This window comes from Buteo buteo, chromosome 27 (genome assembly GCF_964188355.1).
Source record: "Buteo buteo chromosome 27, bButBut1.hap1.1, whole genome shotgun sequence".
Lineage (NCBI taxonomy): Eukaryota > Metazoa > Chordata > Aves > Accipitriformes > Accipitridae > Buteo > Buteo buteo.
The window spans coordinates 9587558-9600692 of record NC_134197.1 but is presented as its reverse complement, the minus strand read 5'-3'; the positions used below and the strand labels follow the sequence as shown (position 1 = coordinate 9600692).

At 40.4% G+C, this 13135-nt stretch overlaps 1 protein-coding gene across 2 annotated transcripts in view; it reads left to right on the top strand.

The window, feature by feature from the left end:
* The first annotated feature begins 112 nt into the window (after positions 1 to 112).
* Positions 113 to 13135, top strand: part of VPS35L (VPS35 endosomal protein sorting factor like) — a 59214-nt gene continuing 46191 nt past the window's right edge. Inside the window, exons 1-7 of one of the 2 annotated variants that reach the window (XM_075058396.1) lie at positions 113 to 191; positions 5419 to 5518; positions 6480 to 6647; positions 6962 to 7084; positions 7434 to 7458; positions 8476 to 8552; positions 10024 to 10152. In XM_075058396.1, coding sequence (XP_074914497.1) covers positions 175 to 191; positions 5419 to 5518; positions 6480 to 6647; positions 6962 to 7084; positions 7434 to 7458; positions 8476 to 8552; positions 10024 to 10152 — 639 coding nt within the window. In that variant the 5' untranslated portion in view covers positions 113 to 174. Of the gene's footprint in view, positions 192 to 665; positions 3706 to 5418; positions 5519 to 6479; positions 6648 to 6961; positions 7085 to 7433; positions 7459 to 8475; positions 8553 to 10023; positions 10153 to 13135 lie in introns of those variants that run through there. The other variant, XM_075058397.1, reaches the window with a different exon arrangement.

Genomic DNA, 13135 nt, shown 5'->3' with positions numbered 1-13135 from the left:
AGTATTTTACACGAGGCTCCAAAAGAAGGCCTGGAGAGGAGCACCGGCTGCGGCGGAAGCCAGCCCCTCACCGACCGCCGGCTCTGAGGCGAGCTCCTTCCCGCCGCGGGGCGGGGCGGGAAATGGCGGCGGAAGGCGCTGCCCGGCCGCGGCGTCATGTGACGGGGCGGCAAGATGGCTGCCTTCCCCTGGTGAGGCTGTGGGAGGCGCGGGCGGGGGCGCCGGGCGCTGCCAGCCCCCCTCCCGAAGAGGGGGTTGCGCTCCTCCCGGGCCCGGGGGGGGGGGCCGGCGGGGTCGGGTAGCGGGCTCTGAGGGGGCCGCGGGTTCCCGCGGCTGTGTGAGGGCGGCCGTCGTCCTCAGCGCCCCTCGCAGCCGGGGTGGGGGGGGCGCGGCGCTGAGGCGGGGGCGGCTCGGAGAACGCCCGGGCGTGCCGGCGGGGGAAGCTGCCCGGCCGGGCGAGGGCTGCGGCGCCGGGGAAGCCTCGTCCTCGGGAAGCGAAAGCGCTCGCCGCCGCTGGGGGGGGGGGGGGCTCGGGGCCGCTCGGCCCGAGGGGACTGGGACCCCGGCGAGTGGCGGGAGGGGGCCGGGGCCGCGCTGGCGTGGGCCGTCAGTCCGGCGGTTCTCTTGGCGGCCGTCGGGAGAAAACGTGGAGATGCAGATCGGACTTATAAGACGCTGCTTTTACGTTAAAGCCACCTGGGGTGCCGGGGCGGCGGTACAGCTCTGCACCGTGCTGCGTGGGGGCTCCCCCGCCGGAGAGCCCCCGGGGAGCCGGCCCCGCCGCCGGGCCGTGCGGGAGGGCGGCGGAGGGGCTGCTGCGAGAGGGCGGCCGGCGGCCTCTGCGCACCGGCGGGCGTTTGTTGTCCCCTCGCTAGGCAGGAGAGCCGCTGCGGGGCGGCTCACCTTCGGCTTGGCTCGATCCCGCTGCCGTGTTTTGGACGGTGCGCGTCCTCCTCGGTCCGGGGAGGGGCGGCGGGGAGGGGCGGCGTGTGTCCCCGCCGTGTGTCCCCGCCGCGGCCGGGCGGTGTCACTGCGGGATCGCCCGAGCGGCCGCTGGCGCCTTCCTCCAAACTCGCCAGGGAAGAGGAAGGCTTCGCGCGGTGAAGTGAGGTTTACTGGCACCCCTTAGCTTCTGCTAGCTGTCTCCCACCGGCTCCTGAGGAGCAGGCGGGGTGTTCGCGGGCGGCGGACTGAAGAGGCAGAGCCGGCTCCGAGCGGCGTGCGGTGTTTCTGCGGGAGAGCCTGGGCCACGGCTGAGGGGGTGCACGGCCCAGGACGCGGGGGATCCCACAGTCCGGTGTTTGTTGGGGAAGAAAAGGGGAAAACAGCCACCCTTTCTCTGACAGAGTAAAGGAAGATATGTTCCTAGTTCATTTTTCTTCAAACTTGCTCTTGTTCACAAATGAGCTGATTTTGTGGGAGACTTGCTCTCCTGAGGCTGTTGTGCTTTTAATGCATCGAATATATCTAACTTCCAGGTTTTGATGTGGCTGACAGCTTATAGTCCTGAGCAAACTAGAAATCAAACCTGCTGTGGAATCAAGAAAAGTGATATACAGCAATTAGAGCATTAGGATGCCCAAAAGTTTTCCCCATATACACTGTGATGCTGAAAATCATGTCTCACTCTTTCATGTCATTTTAATGTGTGAGCCAACTTTCATATTTAATAAAAAGTGGAAATAATTGGTGGATTTGAAAGTCATTGTTAGTGCAACTAGTTGGGGTTTTATAAAAACACCAGAGCTATGCTTTTTAAAATAAATTCAAGTTTTAAAATATTTCACACCCCAGTGAATTTATGTAGCTAAGAAAATTTGAGGGTGTAAGACAGCTCTGACACATTAGTTGGCTGTTGGAACTGTTCATACTTTGAGTGCAGTAAGTTTAGTGGAACACCTGTACGTAGTCAGTGACCTTGCAGAAACAGGAATACACGTGGCTGCAACTTGAATTTCTAGCAGTACCAAAACATAATGAAAAACTAAGGGCTGCAGCCACAAAGCAGAGCAGTAGAAATACTGATAAATTGATTTTTACATAAAACAGCAATGAGGTAGCAGGCTGATAAGTAGGTCTGGTACTACTGATGGAGAAGTGCCCATGGAGAAATAATGAACGAGAGGAAAATGTTTTAATGCATGTTTTTCTGTAATATGGAAGATATTGTCATGCTGTAGGGTTCAGTAGAATGCTAGCTATTTTTAAGCATTGTTGTATGCTAATTTTAAAAAGGTGTTTTGCAGATTAATTGTCTGCATACTGATTAGTCTTCATATGAGGAAAAAAGTAGCACCTGTTGCCACTGAATAAAAGGATCTTGCAATAACATAGTGTTCAAATTAAGAAAGTTACTGGTTTAAAAATCTGTTGGAGTAGTAAAAAGAATTGGCAAATCTATAAAGTAAAATAAAACTTAGGGCTAGAATTCATTTTTGTAATAGCTATGTGTAAATGTTTAGAGATATTCATAGAATCGTTTAGGTTGGAAAAGACCTTTAAGATCATCGAGTCCAGCTGTCAACACAACACCACCATGCCTGCTAAACCATGTCCTGACATGCCACATTTATTTTGGGGGTTTTGTGTTCAATATTCAAGTAATGATAGGTACATTCACTTGTGAGATGCACGTCATTGTATTCTCAATACCAATATATGTCTAGTGTTGTAAAGAGATTCTTTTCCATTTTACATGCCTTGTTTGTGCTCCCTGTAAGCTTTTTGAAGCGTTTGCTTTAGCGGGAGCACTGGCTCTGGATGGGTGCTGTGTGCCTGGAAGGCGTCATGTCCCAAGAAGGGAAGGTGTTGAGTCCGGGCTGGTGGTTCTGCTGTTCAGGGGCTGGCTGGAGTGCGAGGGAGGCACCTGGGTTCGTAGGGCGGGCTGGGTGCTGGAAGAGCTTCAGTAACTTAGGGGTAAGGAGGAAGTACGGTGGTCCCAGGAAAAAAGGTTGTTTACCAGGAGGAGAGAAAAAGGTTGGCAGTTTGGCAAGTGTTGAAGGCACAGAGTGGTCGCAATTGCAGGGATGCTTGTGTGTGTAAAAAGGTTGAAACCCGCTGTTAAAACAGCACCTGCAAGCAGGGCTGTATCTTGCAGTAAGCACTGGGGATGAAACCCCCGCTTGGCCTGAGTCTTATTTTTATTTACTCTCAGAAGTTGGCTGCACTGCTGTGGCCGAGAAAGGAATGCTTAATCTCCTTTCCCTGGAGAGTAAATGGAACATAATGTCAGAGCAATCTTGAACTTGTCCCCTGTATTAGCTGTGTTACAAGCTGTCTTATCACTTGAATAGCCACATAGTAAATGTACTTTTTAAAGACTTATTTGCAGGGTGAATAGCTCTTCTTCATTCCCACGTGTGTATTAGACATGTATACTTGCCCAGTGATGCCTTACATTATAATTAGAGTACGATTGATTTTGGCCTGGGAGTGGTATGCCAAGTGTGAGCTATCAGTGACATCTCTACTGCTGTTTTGGAAATACCTGTAAAGGAGAGGTATGGAAATACTGGCAGAACTGTAACGGAGTAATAGAAATGTTATAATTAGGCAGCCAGAAAGAGTTTGAAAGATTTTTCACCCTAATGCTAATTAACCCATGAAGAAAGTGAGCAAGGAGAATCATTGAATCATGGGACAACAGTAAATTAAAGAGACTGTTAATGTGTAAAGAAAAGGAGCTGCAGATCAAGAAAACAAAAGGTATAAGCACCTGGATTTCGCTGGACTCTTTCTTTTGCTCTGTTGTATCTCATTAGATGTTGAAGCTTCTCCTTGGAGTAGCACAACCATAAATTAAACTCATTCTTAATATTTTTTTTAAATTAATCTGGGGTTTTGGGGTGTACATAATATCTATAGAAGAGCTGGCTGCTTGGCACTGCTGGAATTCTTCCTAATGAGTTAGTTCTCCAAGTAGAAATGGAATTCTTTGAAATTTTGGATTAGTTTTTGTGGGAAGGATGCGTATTATGTGGGGGGGGGATGCTGTTTGTTTTCGTTAGGACTCTGATTAAAGAAACCTTTGTGTGTCCACTGGTTTTACTCATTCAGCTAAGGCCTTAGTGTGTGCTATAAACATTCTCAGGGTCCTGGATGAAACAGGAAAGAACAATTAGCTGCTCTGCATGTTTCAAACACTAAAAAAGAAAAAAAAAATCAAGAAATTATGGAGAGCAGAATGCAGAGAAAACATTTGCAAATATATTTTTCTAGATTTTACTTGGATATCTTTCTGCCTTAGTACTTAACTATTGCTACTACTAAAGGAAGGTACCATGTGGTAGCTATGATGGCAGTTGTTTTAGGAAGCAGCTGTCCTATGTATTTTTGTGACTTCATATTTTCATTTCCCTGTTTAACCATTACTACTACTCCATACAATTAAAAGGAATTGATTTCATATATTGATGTGCTGTCAGAGATATTAGAAAGCATTTGTAACTGTTAAGTCACTTTTGAAATTGTCATCCGGTGCTAGTCAGGGAACTTTTAATCCCCCTTTTTTTGCCTCCTACATTGTCAAATATGCTTTAAAAGCCTTTTAAAATATAAATTTATATTTAAGCAATTAAACCCAGAATGAATGATCTATTTTATAAAAGAGCAGCGTCCTTAAACTGTGATTGATAAATAATGTATGTTACTGTTAGTTCCTAGTGGCAATGTTGTTTTACTCAAATACTTGAATTTATGTTCTTTTCTGGAATCAGGTCTTTTTTTAATTAGAGATGGAGGCCATAGTTCTCACAGTTGTCTCTTAATATCAGATTCAAAATGAAACCTGAAATATGTATATTTTTGTGATTTATTTCACTTAGTGGCATGCTTAATTTTCATAGGAGATGCAAGGCTTTTATACAAGGACTTATACACAAATGCAAGCATATGAGTACTGATAGGTTTTTTTCTTATAATTTGACTTTTGCAACTTTTGTTATGAGTACAGTGAACAGATATAAATAGATTTCTCAGTAAAGAGCTTTGTAGTGAATCTGTGTAGTCCCTCATTATATCTGCGCACGATCACTTTGATTTCTTCCCTTGTGTTTTCACACTTACCTTTTTCTTTCAATCATACTATTCAGTTTAAAAGATGTGTTTAGTAATCTCCATCAGCCTGTCACACATACAAATGCTTGGTTATATTGCCCTTTTGGTGTCCAGTGGAGTGGAATAGAATCCAGGTGTAGAGGCAGAATACATTTGAATGGCTAAAAGTAAAATTTCTTCAGTTTTAGTTGATGTATCTCAATAGAGAGAGAAATTTTGGTCTTTACAGCGACTTATTTTTCAACATGCGTTTCTTTTTGTAACTATGCCTGCATCTATGTAGATGTTGGATATGTTTCTCTGTTCCCAAGTATGTGGTTATTTATATGCATGTATACTTTCCCTTTACTCTTTCTTTTTAAGGCATGCGAGATCAAGAAATTATGTTTCAGAATCAGAAATGTGCAAGCTGGAATCTGTACCCTTGGATTTTGGCGACTATCATCCGCTAAAGCCCATTACAGTGAGTTTCTTTTTGTGCTTTTTGGAAAATAAATGTGAATTAAAACTGATTGTGTTCCTCTTCTTACTTCCACTCCTTTAAAATTAAAAAACTTTAAAGTTAGTGGTGGTACTAGTGAATTTGATTTCTGTGTTAGTGGCCTGTTATTTTAGAGGCATCAAGGTGTATTCTGTTGCTTGTCCTTTACAGAAATTTGCTGGTGCTGTTATGTGTCAAGAACAGTCTCCTTCTGACTAATATAGCATTTCAACTTGTGGTTTTTCTTGGTTGCATTAAATGCTGAATAATGGATAAGTTTAAAATCAAATTGTTGCATTACAAATAACCTGCATAATTGCTTGACGTAAGATTTGGTTTTGGGTTAACTTCCAGTCAGCTGTATGCTTTAAAACATTTATAATTTCTTTAATGGTTGAGAGGCTTTTAAAAATGTGGATGTACAAAAAAAATCCAGCTTCAAAGAGATGATAGTCATACGCTAATTAATGATAAATGGACAGCAGCTTCTACTCAGGAAGGTCAGTGGGGAGATAAGATGGAGGCCCTAGGAATGGATTTGACATTTCAGGCTTAAGTATTGTACAAGAACAGTAAAGATGAGGCTGGCAGAGGAAATCAAATAGCAAGAAACAGGTTGGAGGAGAGGGAGAAAAACAATAAAACAGAGGAGGGGTACTAGAAAGAAATTTAGAATGGCTGTTCTTATAGTTCTTTAGACCCAGAATTGGAAGGAAGAAGAAAAAAGTAATGGAAATGCTAGGGCAGAGTGCCTCCAGATTCAGGGGAAAAAGAGGTGCTTCAATTTAAATGCTAATGCTGATTCTAAAGAGTTTCTTTTAGGTGGGTCTTTGCTTTCATTGCAACAGCATGATTTATGTAGTGCATATTTTGATGATTTATTAAAGAAAATAGGGGGAAGAAAAAGGTCTTTTTGTTTAATAGTTTTGAATTTTTCTTTCAGGTTACTGAATCCAAGACCAAGAAAATGAACCGGAAAGGAAGTACTTCTTCTACCTCATCCTCTTCTTCTAGTTCTGTGATGGATCCATTGAGCAGTGTATTGGATGGTACCGATCCATTGTCATTATTTGCAGCAGCTGCAGATCCTGTGACGACTACTGCTACCATGGTAACACTGGAGGGCAGTTAACTACATAAAATAAAAACAAAACCAAAACCACAAAGCCAGCCCTGGATAAAATGTATTTGTCTCACCAATTTGGAGGTTAATGCAAATAGAAAATATACTGTATTAGTAGATTAAAGTATTTTTTATTTACCTGCTTTATGTTGACATTTATTTAAATATGGAATTTTTTTTTTAGTATTGTTACTTTTTGGATCAGTAACCACTTGAAACATTAAGCTGACTTTTATCAGCCTTCTCTTTTTTTTTTTTTCCTAAATTTGTATTTAACATTTGCACTCGTACTCCTCTCATAGGATAGTACACGAAAGAAACGGGATAAAGATGACAGCTCAGCAGTAGGAAGTGACTTTGAACCATGGTCAAGCAAACGCGGTGAAATCCTTTCTAGATACACAACAACAGAGAAGCTCTCTATTGTAAGTGGCAGCTTCTCCAGTTTTATTTGTACTAGACCTTTAATGGATTTTGGATGTTGCTGTTTTGTAATTATTTAGGGAGTAAATACTGGTCCTCTAAATTTCAGTTTTAATATTGTAGAAAGCTGTACCACAAGCTCTCACTTATTATGATTGTTTTGGAGTCCAGAAGTCTGTTGATACTTAGAAGCCGTCACTTTGTCTTTTTGTAACAATACAAATAACTGCTGGTCTTATGTCTACTTCTAAATGATTAGAGGCTTAATTAGCAGTGTAATTATCCTGTGCATTCCTGGAATGCTAATGAGTATGTGTTTTCTAAAAGTCTGCTGCTTCTGTTTTCTCACAGAATCTGTACATGGGATCTGAAAAAGGTAAGCAGCTCCTTTATATGTAACATTAACAGATTTTGCTTGAGGTAGGTTGCAGTGACAGGTTTGTGGCAAAGAATGGTTGGAAGGTGATTTCCTCTCCTTCCCCCATTCTGACATATGCTTGGATCTATGTTTTTTTTGTGACTAAGACCTCTGCTGGATTTTTACTTAAAATAATTATTGAAAATCACCCAACCATCTTGTCTTGTATGCCTTGTAGGCTAATGAATTTGTGATTATGTGTTGTGGAAGAAAATGGAATTTGCTGCCTTCCACTGTAGTTTAAAACTTTCTTACATTTAAAGTGAGCAATGATATTTTGAGAATCATGTTTATCAACTCTTCTGCTTGCTGGAAGGGAAGGCAAACAAGTCCCTTGGGAACTTGTTCAGTTATTCTCTTTACATGAAAGTGAAGTGATTTCAACTATATGCTGCATGTTCAAAAAAGAACCAAATATTAAATATTTTATCATGTTTTCTAGCAAAGCAAATCCAGGCTTAAGTAGTCATAGCTGATTGCATAGTAAATCAGAATTTTTATGTATGAGTAAACATGCAGCATTTCAGCTTCTGCAAAAAAAAAAGATACTTTTTTGGTTGGTCAAACACTGGAACGGGATGTCCAGAGGGAGTGTGAAAAATCTATCTTTAGGTATCGTTAGATTGACTGGATATAACCCAGTGCAACCTGTTAAACTTCAAAATTGGACCTGCTTTGAGGAGGGGAGTTGGACACAGACCTCCGTAGTAGGGCTTTTCTAACCTAAATTATCGTATGGTTCTATCCAGTGATTCTTTCCTTACCAGCAAAACTTGCAAGAAAATCCATTTATATTCAGTTTTGCTTACTTGTCATTCCCTGTTCAAAGTGAATGAACTGTAGGTATGTTTAAATGTGTCTCTTCAGGAACAGCCACCAAATGGATCACACCACTTGTTTTCTGTCAGGTTTGTTTCCCTTTAGAAGTCCAAGTGTTTAAATGTTAAAGAAACTCAAACATATAATTCTTTACAGGAAAAGCTACAACTACTGGCTCAGCAGTTTCTGAAAAAGTGAGGACAAGGTTAGAAGAACTGGATGATCTGGAAGAGGTGAGAAAGTTCTCTGATCCAAATACATCACCATTTTAAAAGTGAAATAAATTTGTGAAATAAAAATCTTTTATGAAACCTTTTAAGAATGTCCTGATTCTGTGTGTGCTTATGCAGTATTTAGACAAATATATACTTTCCATGGGACTTATCTAGTAATTTCAATCCTTATTGTTATAGGATGCAGGCAGAATCATATTTTTGTATCACTAGAAATTGCAATTGAAAAATTCACCTGATCTACCAACGTTGATTTACATTGGTACTGTGTATGGTCTGCAGCTGCTGTAAAACTTCATGAAGCCTAATAGTCTTAACATCTGATAATTTTGTTTGCCCCTGTTGCAGAAGCTGCATACTGTCTACCTGAGCTGAAAGTTACATTTATGTGTGTGATAGAAATACTGAGTACTCAAGTTATTTCTCAAACTGCAGTATTTTACTGTGCAAAGATGAGGTGTTCCGTAACTTACTTTCCTAGAACCTGAATCTGTGGGGTACTTCTAGAATTGTTTGGGTAATGTTGTTTTGAAACCTCTGCATCTTAACTAACTTCAGATTGCCTGTTGCCTGAGCCAGCGCAGTTCTAATAGTTGCATATCACAAATAAAGGATTGGCTTCTTTTAGAAGAATAAAGTCCCCTTTACCATAAGGAAATATGTAACCTTGTGTGAAACTAATTATGTTTGCATTTTATCTCTTCACCTGTCATTGTTTTTACTGATGATTGTTTCTAGACTCTTATATTATGAAATCTGTTCTGTAATGCAGCTTAATAAACTCCTCAAAACTAGTCCTGAAGGTAGTTTTTAATGTCACTCATACTTCTACTGAAGGCTGTTCCAGAACCACTCTTTGATTTTTCTAACTGCATTTATAGTCACATTGTTCCTGTGTCAGTTTGGTTCTAAAGCTTAAACAATTATTTCTGCTTCCAGTGTTTCACAAGTTTATTTTTGCAATGTAATGTTTTTGTAAGCTAAGGTCTTCTGGAAGAAAGATAGCAAGAATGCTCCAGTACTGAGCGTGAAATGAAGATAGTTTTATTTTCTTACTGAGAGTGAAGCCAGATTTTTCTTGCTGTCAACGAATTTCTTAGGACCTTGCTGGCAAAACGTTTCATTTCTCTCTGATACTACTTCTACATAGGGGCTAATATGCTTATGTATAGTGTTAGTGTCTTAATTATACCACAAGTACAATACCACTGAAATAGTCCAGCATTTCTGATCTTACGGACAACTTTGTTTGGGTACCAGCTTGTATGTCTCTTGAAAACCAAAGCAGTTGTGATGCACTCCTGTGCCAAACACCTGCAGTATTGATGCTGCAAAGGTAAGAAGTGAAAATTAGGTAATTCTTTAATAAGTTTTGTGGGTTCCCCCCCAACTGATGATTTGACTCTATAATAACGGCACTCTCCTTCCTTCCCTCCCTCTCTTACTAAGTAGACTTGTGTTTTCTTGCCAGGGGTCACAGAAAGAGCTGTTGAATTTGACTCAGCAGGATTACATGAACAGAATTGAAGAACTAAACCAGTCTTTGAAGGATGCTTGGTCGTCTGATCAGAAAGTAAAAGCTTTGAAAATAGTCATCCAGGTCAGTTTTACATTTTTGCTGTGTACAGAACTGGTGAATTTGGTGGTGTGGCTTGTCTGATTTCTTTCTTGGGGAAAGAAGGGTTTCTGTTATTTTTCTACTATTTGCTTCTGTTCTTCACTGAAACTCATTTCTTTCAGAGTTTTATGACATCTGAGAACAGTTGGATTTTCAACTTCGTTGTTTATGTTGATTTTGACTAGGGTATGTGGGGTGGAGTTCTCATTAAAGAGAGTGGCCAAATGACAGATGTGGAAGTTTTACCTGGTTAGAGGTAATTAGAAAGAATAGCATGTAGTGGTATCAGCTCTTTCTAGGACATATAATTTCCTGTCCTCTCCTCTTCCCCATCTACCCTCTTACACCCCATTCCAAATAATACCAGAATGGCTTTTTGAACATCCATGTATTCCCCATCCAGATTTACAAAGGCAACTAAATAATCTGATTTAGCACCCTAGCAAAGTACAGAAAACAACTCCAGATTTTTTAAGTGTTTGGGGGTTTTTGTTTTGGTTTTTTGGTGGTTTGGTTTTGTTTTGTTTTGTTTTTAAACTTCTCCACAGTCTTCCTCTGGCTCATTTGGGGTGACGGGCTGTGAGAGGGGCAGGGGGGAATAGGACAATTAAATGCTCTTTTGTTTGGCTTGGCCTTTAAAAAAAGGCCAGAGGCAGAGTGCATCAGAGGACAGAGGAGATAATGACATCGTTAAAAGCTGTAAAACTGATGTAGTGCTAATAGTCATCAAGCAGGGTTATATAAAGTCAGGATTTTTTTTTCTAATGCTGGATACTCTTGTGAAAACTGTTTGCAGTAATTTGAGCTTAAATTGTGGTAAAGACAATAAAGGAAATAAAACATAAATGAAGTGAGATCAGAAAATTGTGTGACCTAGGGTGACTAATGCTCTATTGTAATACCATGAAATCAGCACTATTATTCTTTAAAAAAAATAAATCCCTATATAGCTTTGTGAAGTGTGAATATCTTAGTGAAAAAGAATACAATATTAGAAGTCTGGAGGAGGAGAAATGGGATATGGACATACTGTATTTACAGTGCATTAATACGTATATATACAGTGTCTGACATGCAGTGATAATCTACATGTTAATACTTTCATATATTCTTTTACAAATGGCTTCACAAACAATTTTGAAATACTGTAGTTTTTAAGATGGGATTTGGTGCTTGCTTTTAGAAAAGTAGGATCAAAATTGCATATGTTTTTCTCTCTTAAAGTGTCTGTGTATTGTTCACTTTGCACTTGAACTTTGTGCTGCAGATGGTCATCATTAATTGAAAGACTGGATAAGAATGAAATAGGTGTTTGGGTATTTAACATGAATACAAAAATCTTTCACAAAGGAGACTATAAGTAACTAATAATAATTTTATACTTACAAAGCAGGATAGGGTAGAAACCTAACCGAACTTTCCTTGCTGTGGTTCTTCCTAGTAAATAACGTAATTTTAAGAATGTTCTCTTAAAGAACTAAGCAGTTTTCTTGACATCAAGCTGTGGTTATATATATAGTCTATCATTATTAGTATCACATACTGATTAGTCTGCAATAGAAGTAAGTTTGGCTTTTTTTTGGTTGTTATTTTCAGAAATGCATACTGGGCTGGAAAAAGCAATTTTAATTTGAATGCCAGAATTACCTTTCATTTGGACACAAGATCTTTCATTTGGACATTGGGGATGGAGCCTTCATTCTCTGTATGAGAGTTTTACAGAGCCTGAAGTGCAGGAAGAATTCTGGGTATTAAGGCAGGGTCTGAATTTATAACGTGAATTCCTCAAGTGCCTTTTTATAAGATACTTTATTTGTCAAGATGGAATAAGCTAAGCTACTTAGAGTAAGCTGAAGTAAGTTGATTATGTATGTGAGCTCTAAGAAAAGTGGTAAGTAAGTGTTTATGGTGTGTGTAGGTCCTAAACAGCTACTGAATTACCTTTCTTTGAAGGTGACTTACTTACCACACAGTAGGGAAGATTATACTTTGGTTTTAAGATGTGAGTGCTCTCACCTGTGTTTTTGTTGCACTCTTCCTCCCCGAAGAATAAAGCAAAAGCACTAAGTGTGCCCCTTGTGTAGGCATGTTCAAATGTTATGATTTTCTTGTTTAAACAAAGCAGTCGTGTGGGATATTGGATTGCTTCCTGGATTTTTTTAATGTAATGAAAACTTGAACTTTATTTATTCCATTGAGATTGAAGAATTGTGTCTTGATGAAGGAGAGAGAAGGGACAGAGATCACAGAGAATACTGTACTTCTCAGTTTTAGGGACCTGAGAAGACTCATGGTCAAAGGCTGCGTTTGGCTCATGTAGGGAGGAGGTGGCTTTCTCTCCCCCCTCACTCATTTGCCTGTTTCTTCAGGTGGAAGTTGATTCTTTGTGCCAAAGTTTTTGACTGCAGTTTAGCCTGCAGTCTTTGCACCATCTTGGAAAACTAAGTATAGCTTAATTAAATATCTGTAAAATATCTTTATTCCTCACTGTGTATTTTGAATTAATATCATAAATGGCTCCTCCTGGACTTATATTCAATGATACTAGAACGATGTTGGCTAATGTTTTCAAATGTGCCTTTGCACCAGCCATCATTATAGTCCAACTGTCATGATCATGTTGGGTGCCTGTGGGTGGTGATTGACTACAGCTTCCTTCCTGGAGCTGACTGTGGACCAGCTGGCCTGTTTCCAAAATGTTTGAACTGGTTATGTGAGCCGCAAAGATGTGTTGAAAGGCTCGTTAGCTAAACTTTTAAAATTTTTTCTTAACAGTTCTTAAAATGTTGTGTTTTATCTGGATGTTTAGAGAGATGGTGAGAAACTGAAAAATGCGCTGAAAAAAAGTTGTTTTAGAAAGTAATGCCTTTTTATGCTTCTGGGGGAGAATTTGTCTTGTCTGAACAAATGCACAGATCTGCATGGCCAGCCAGCTGAAATTCTGCATTGTACATGAACTTGTATA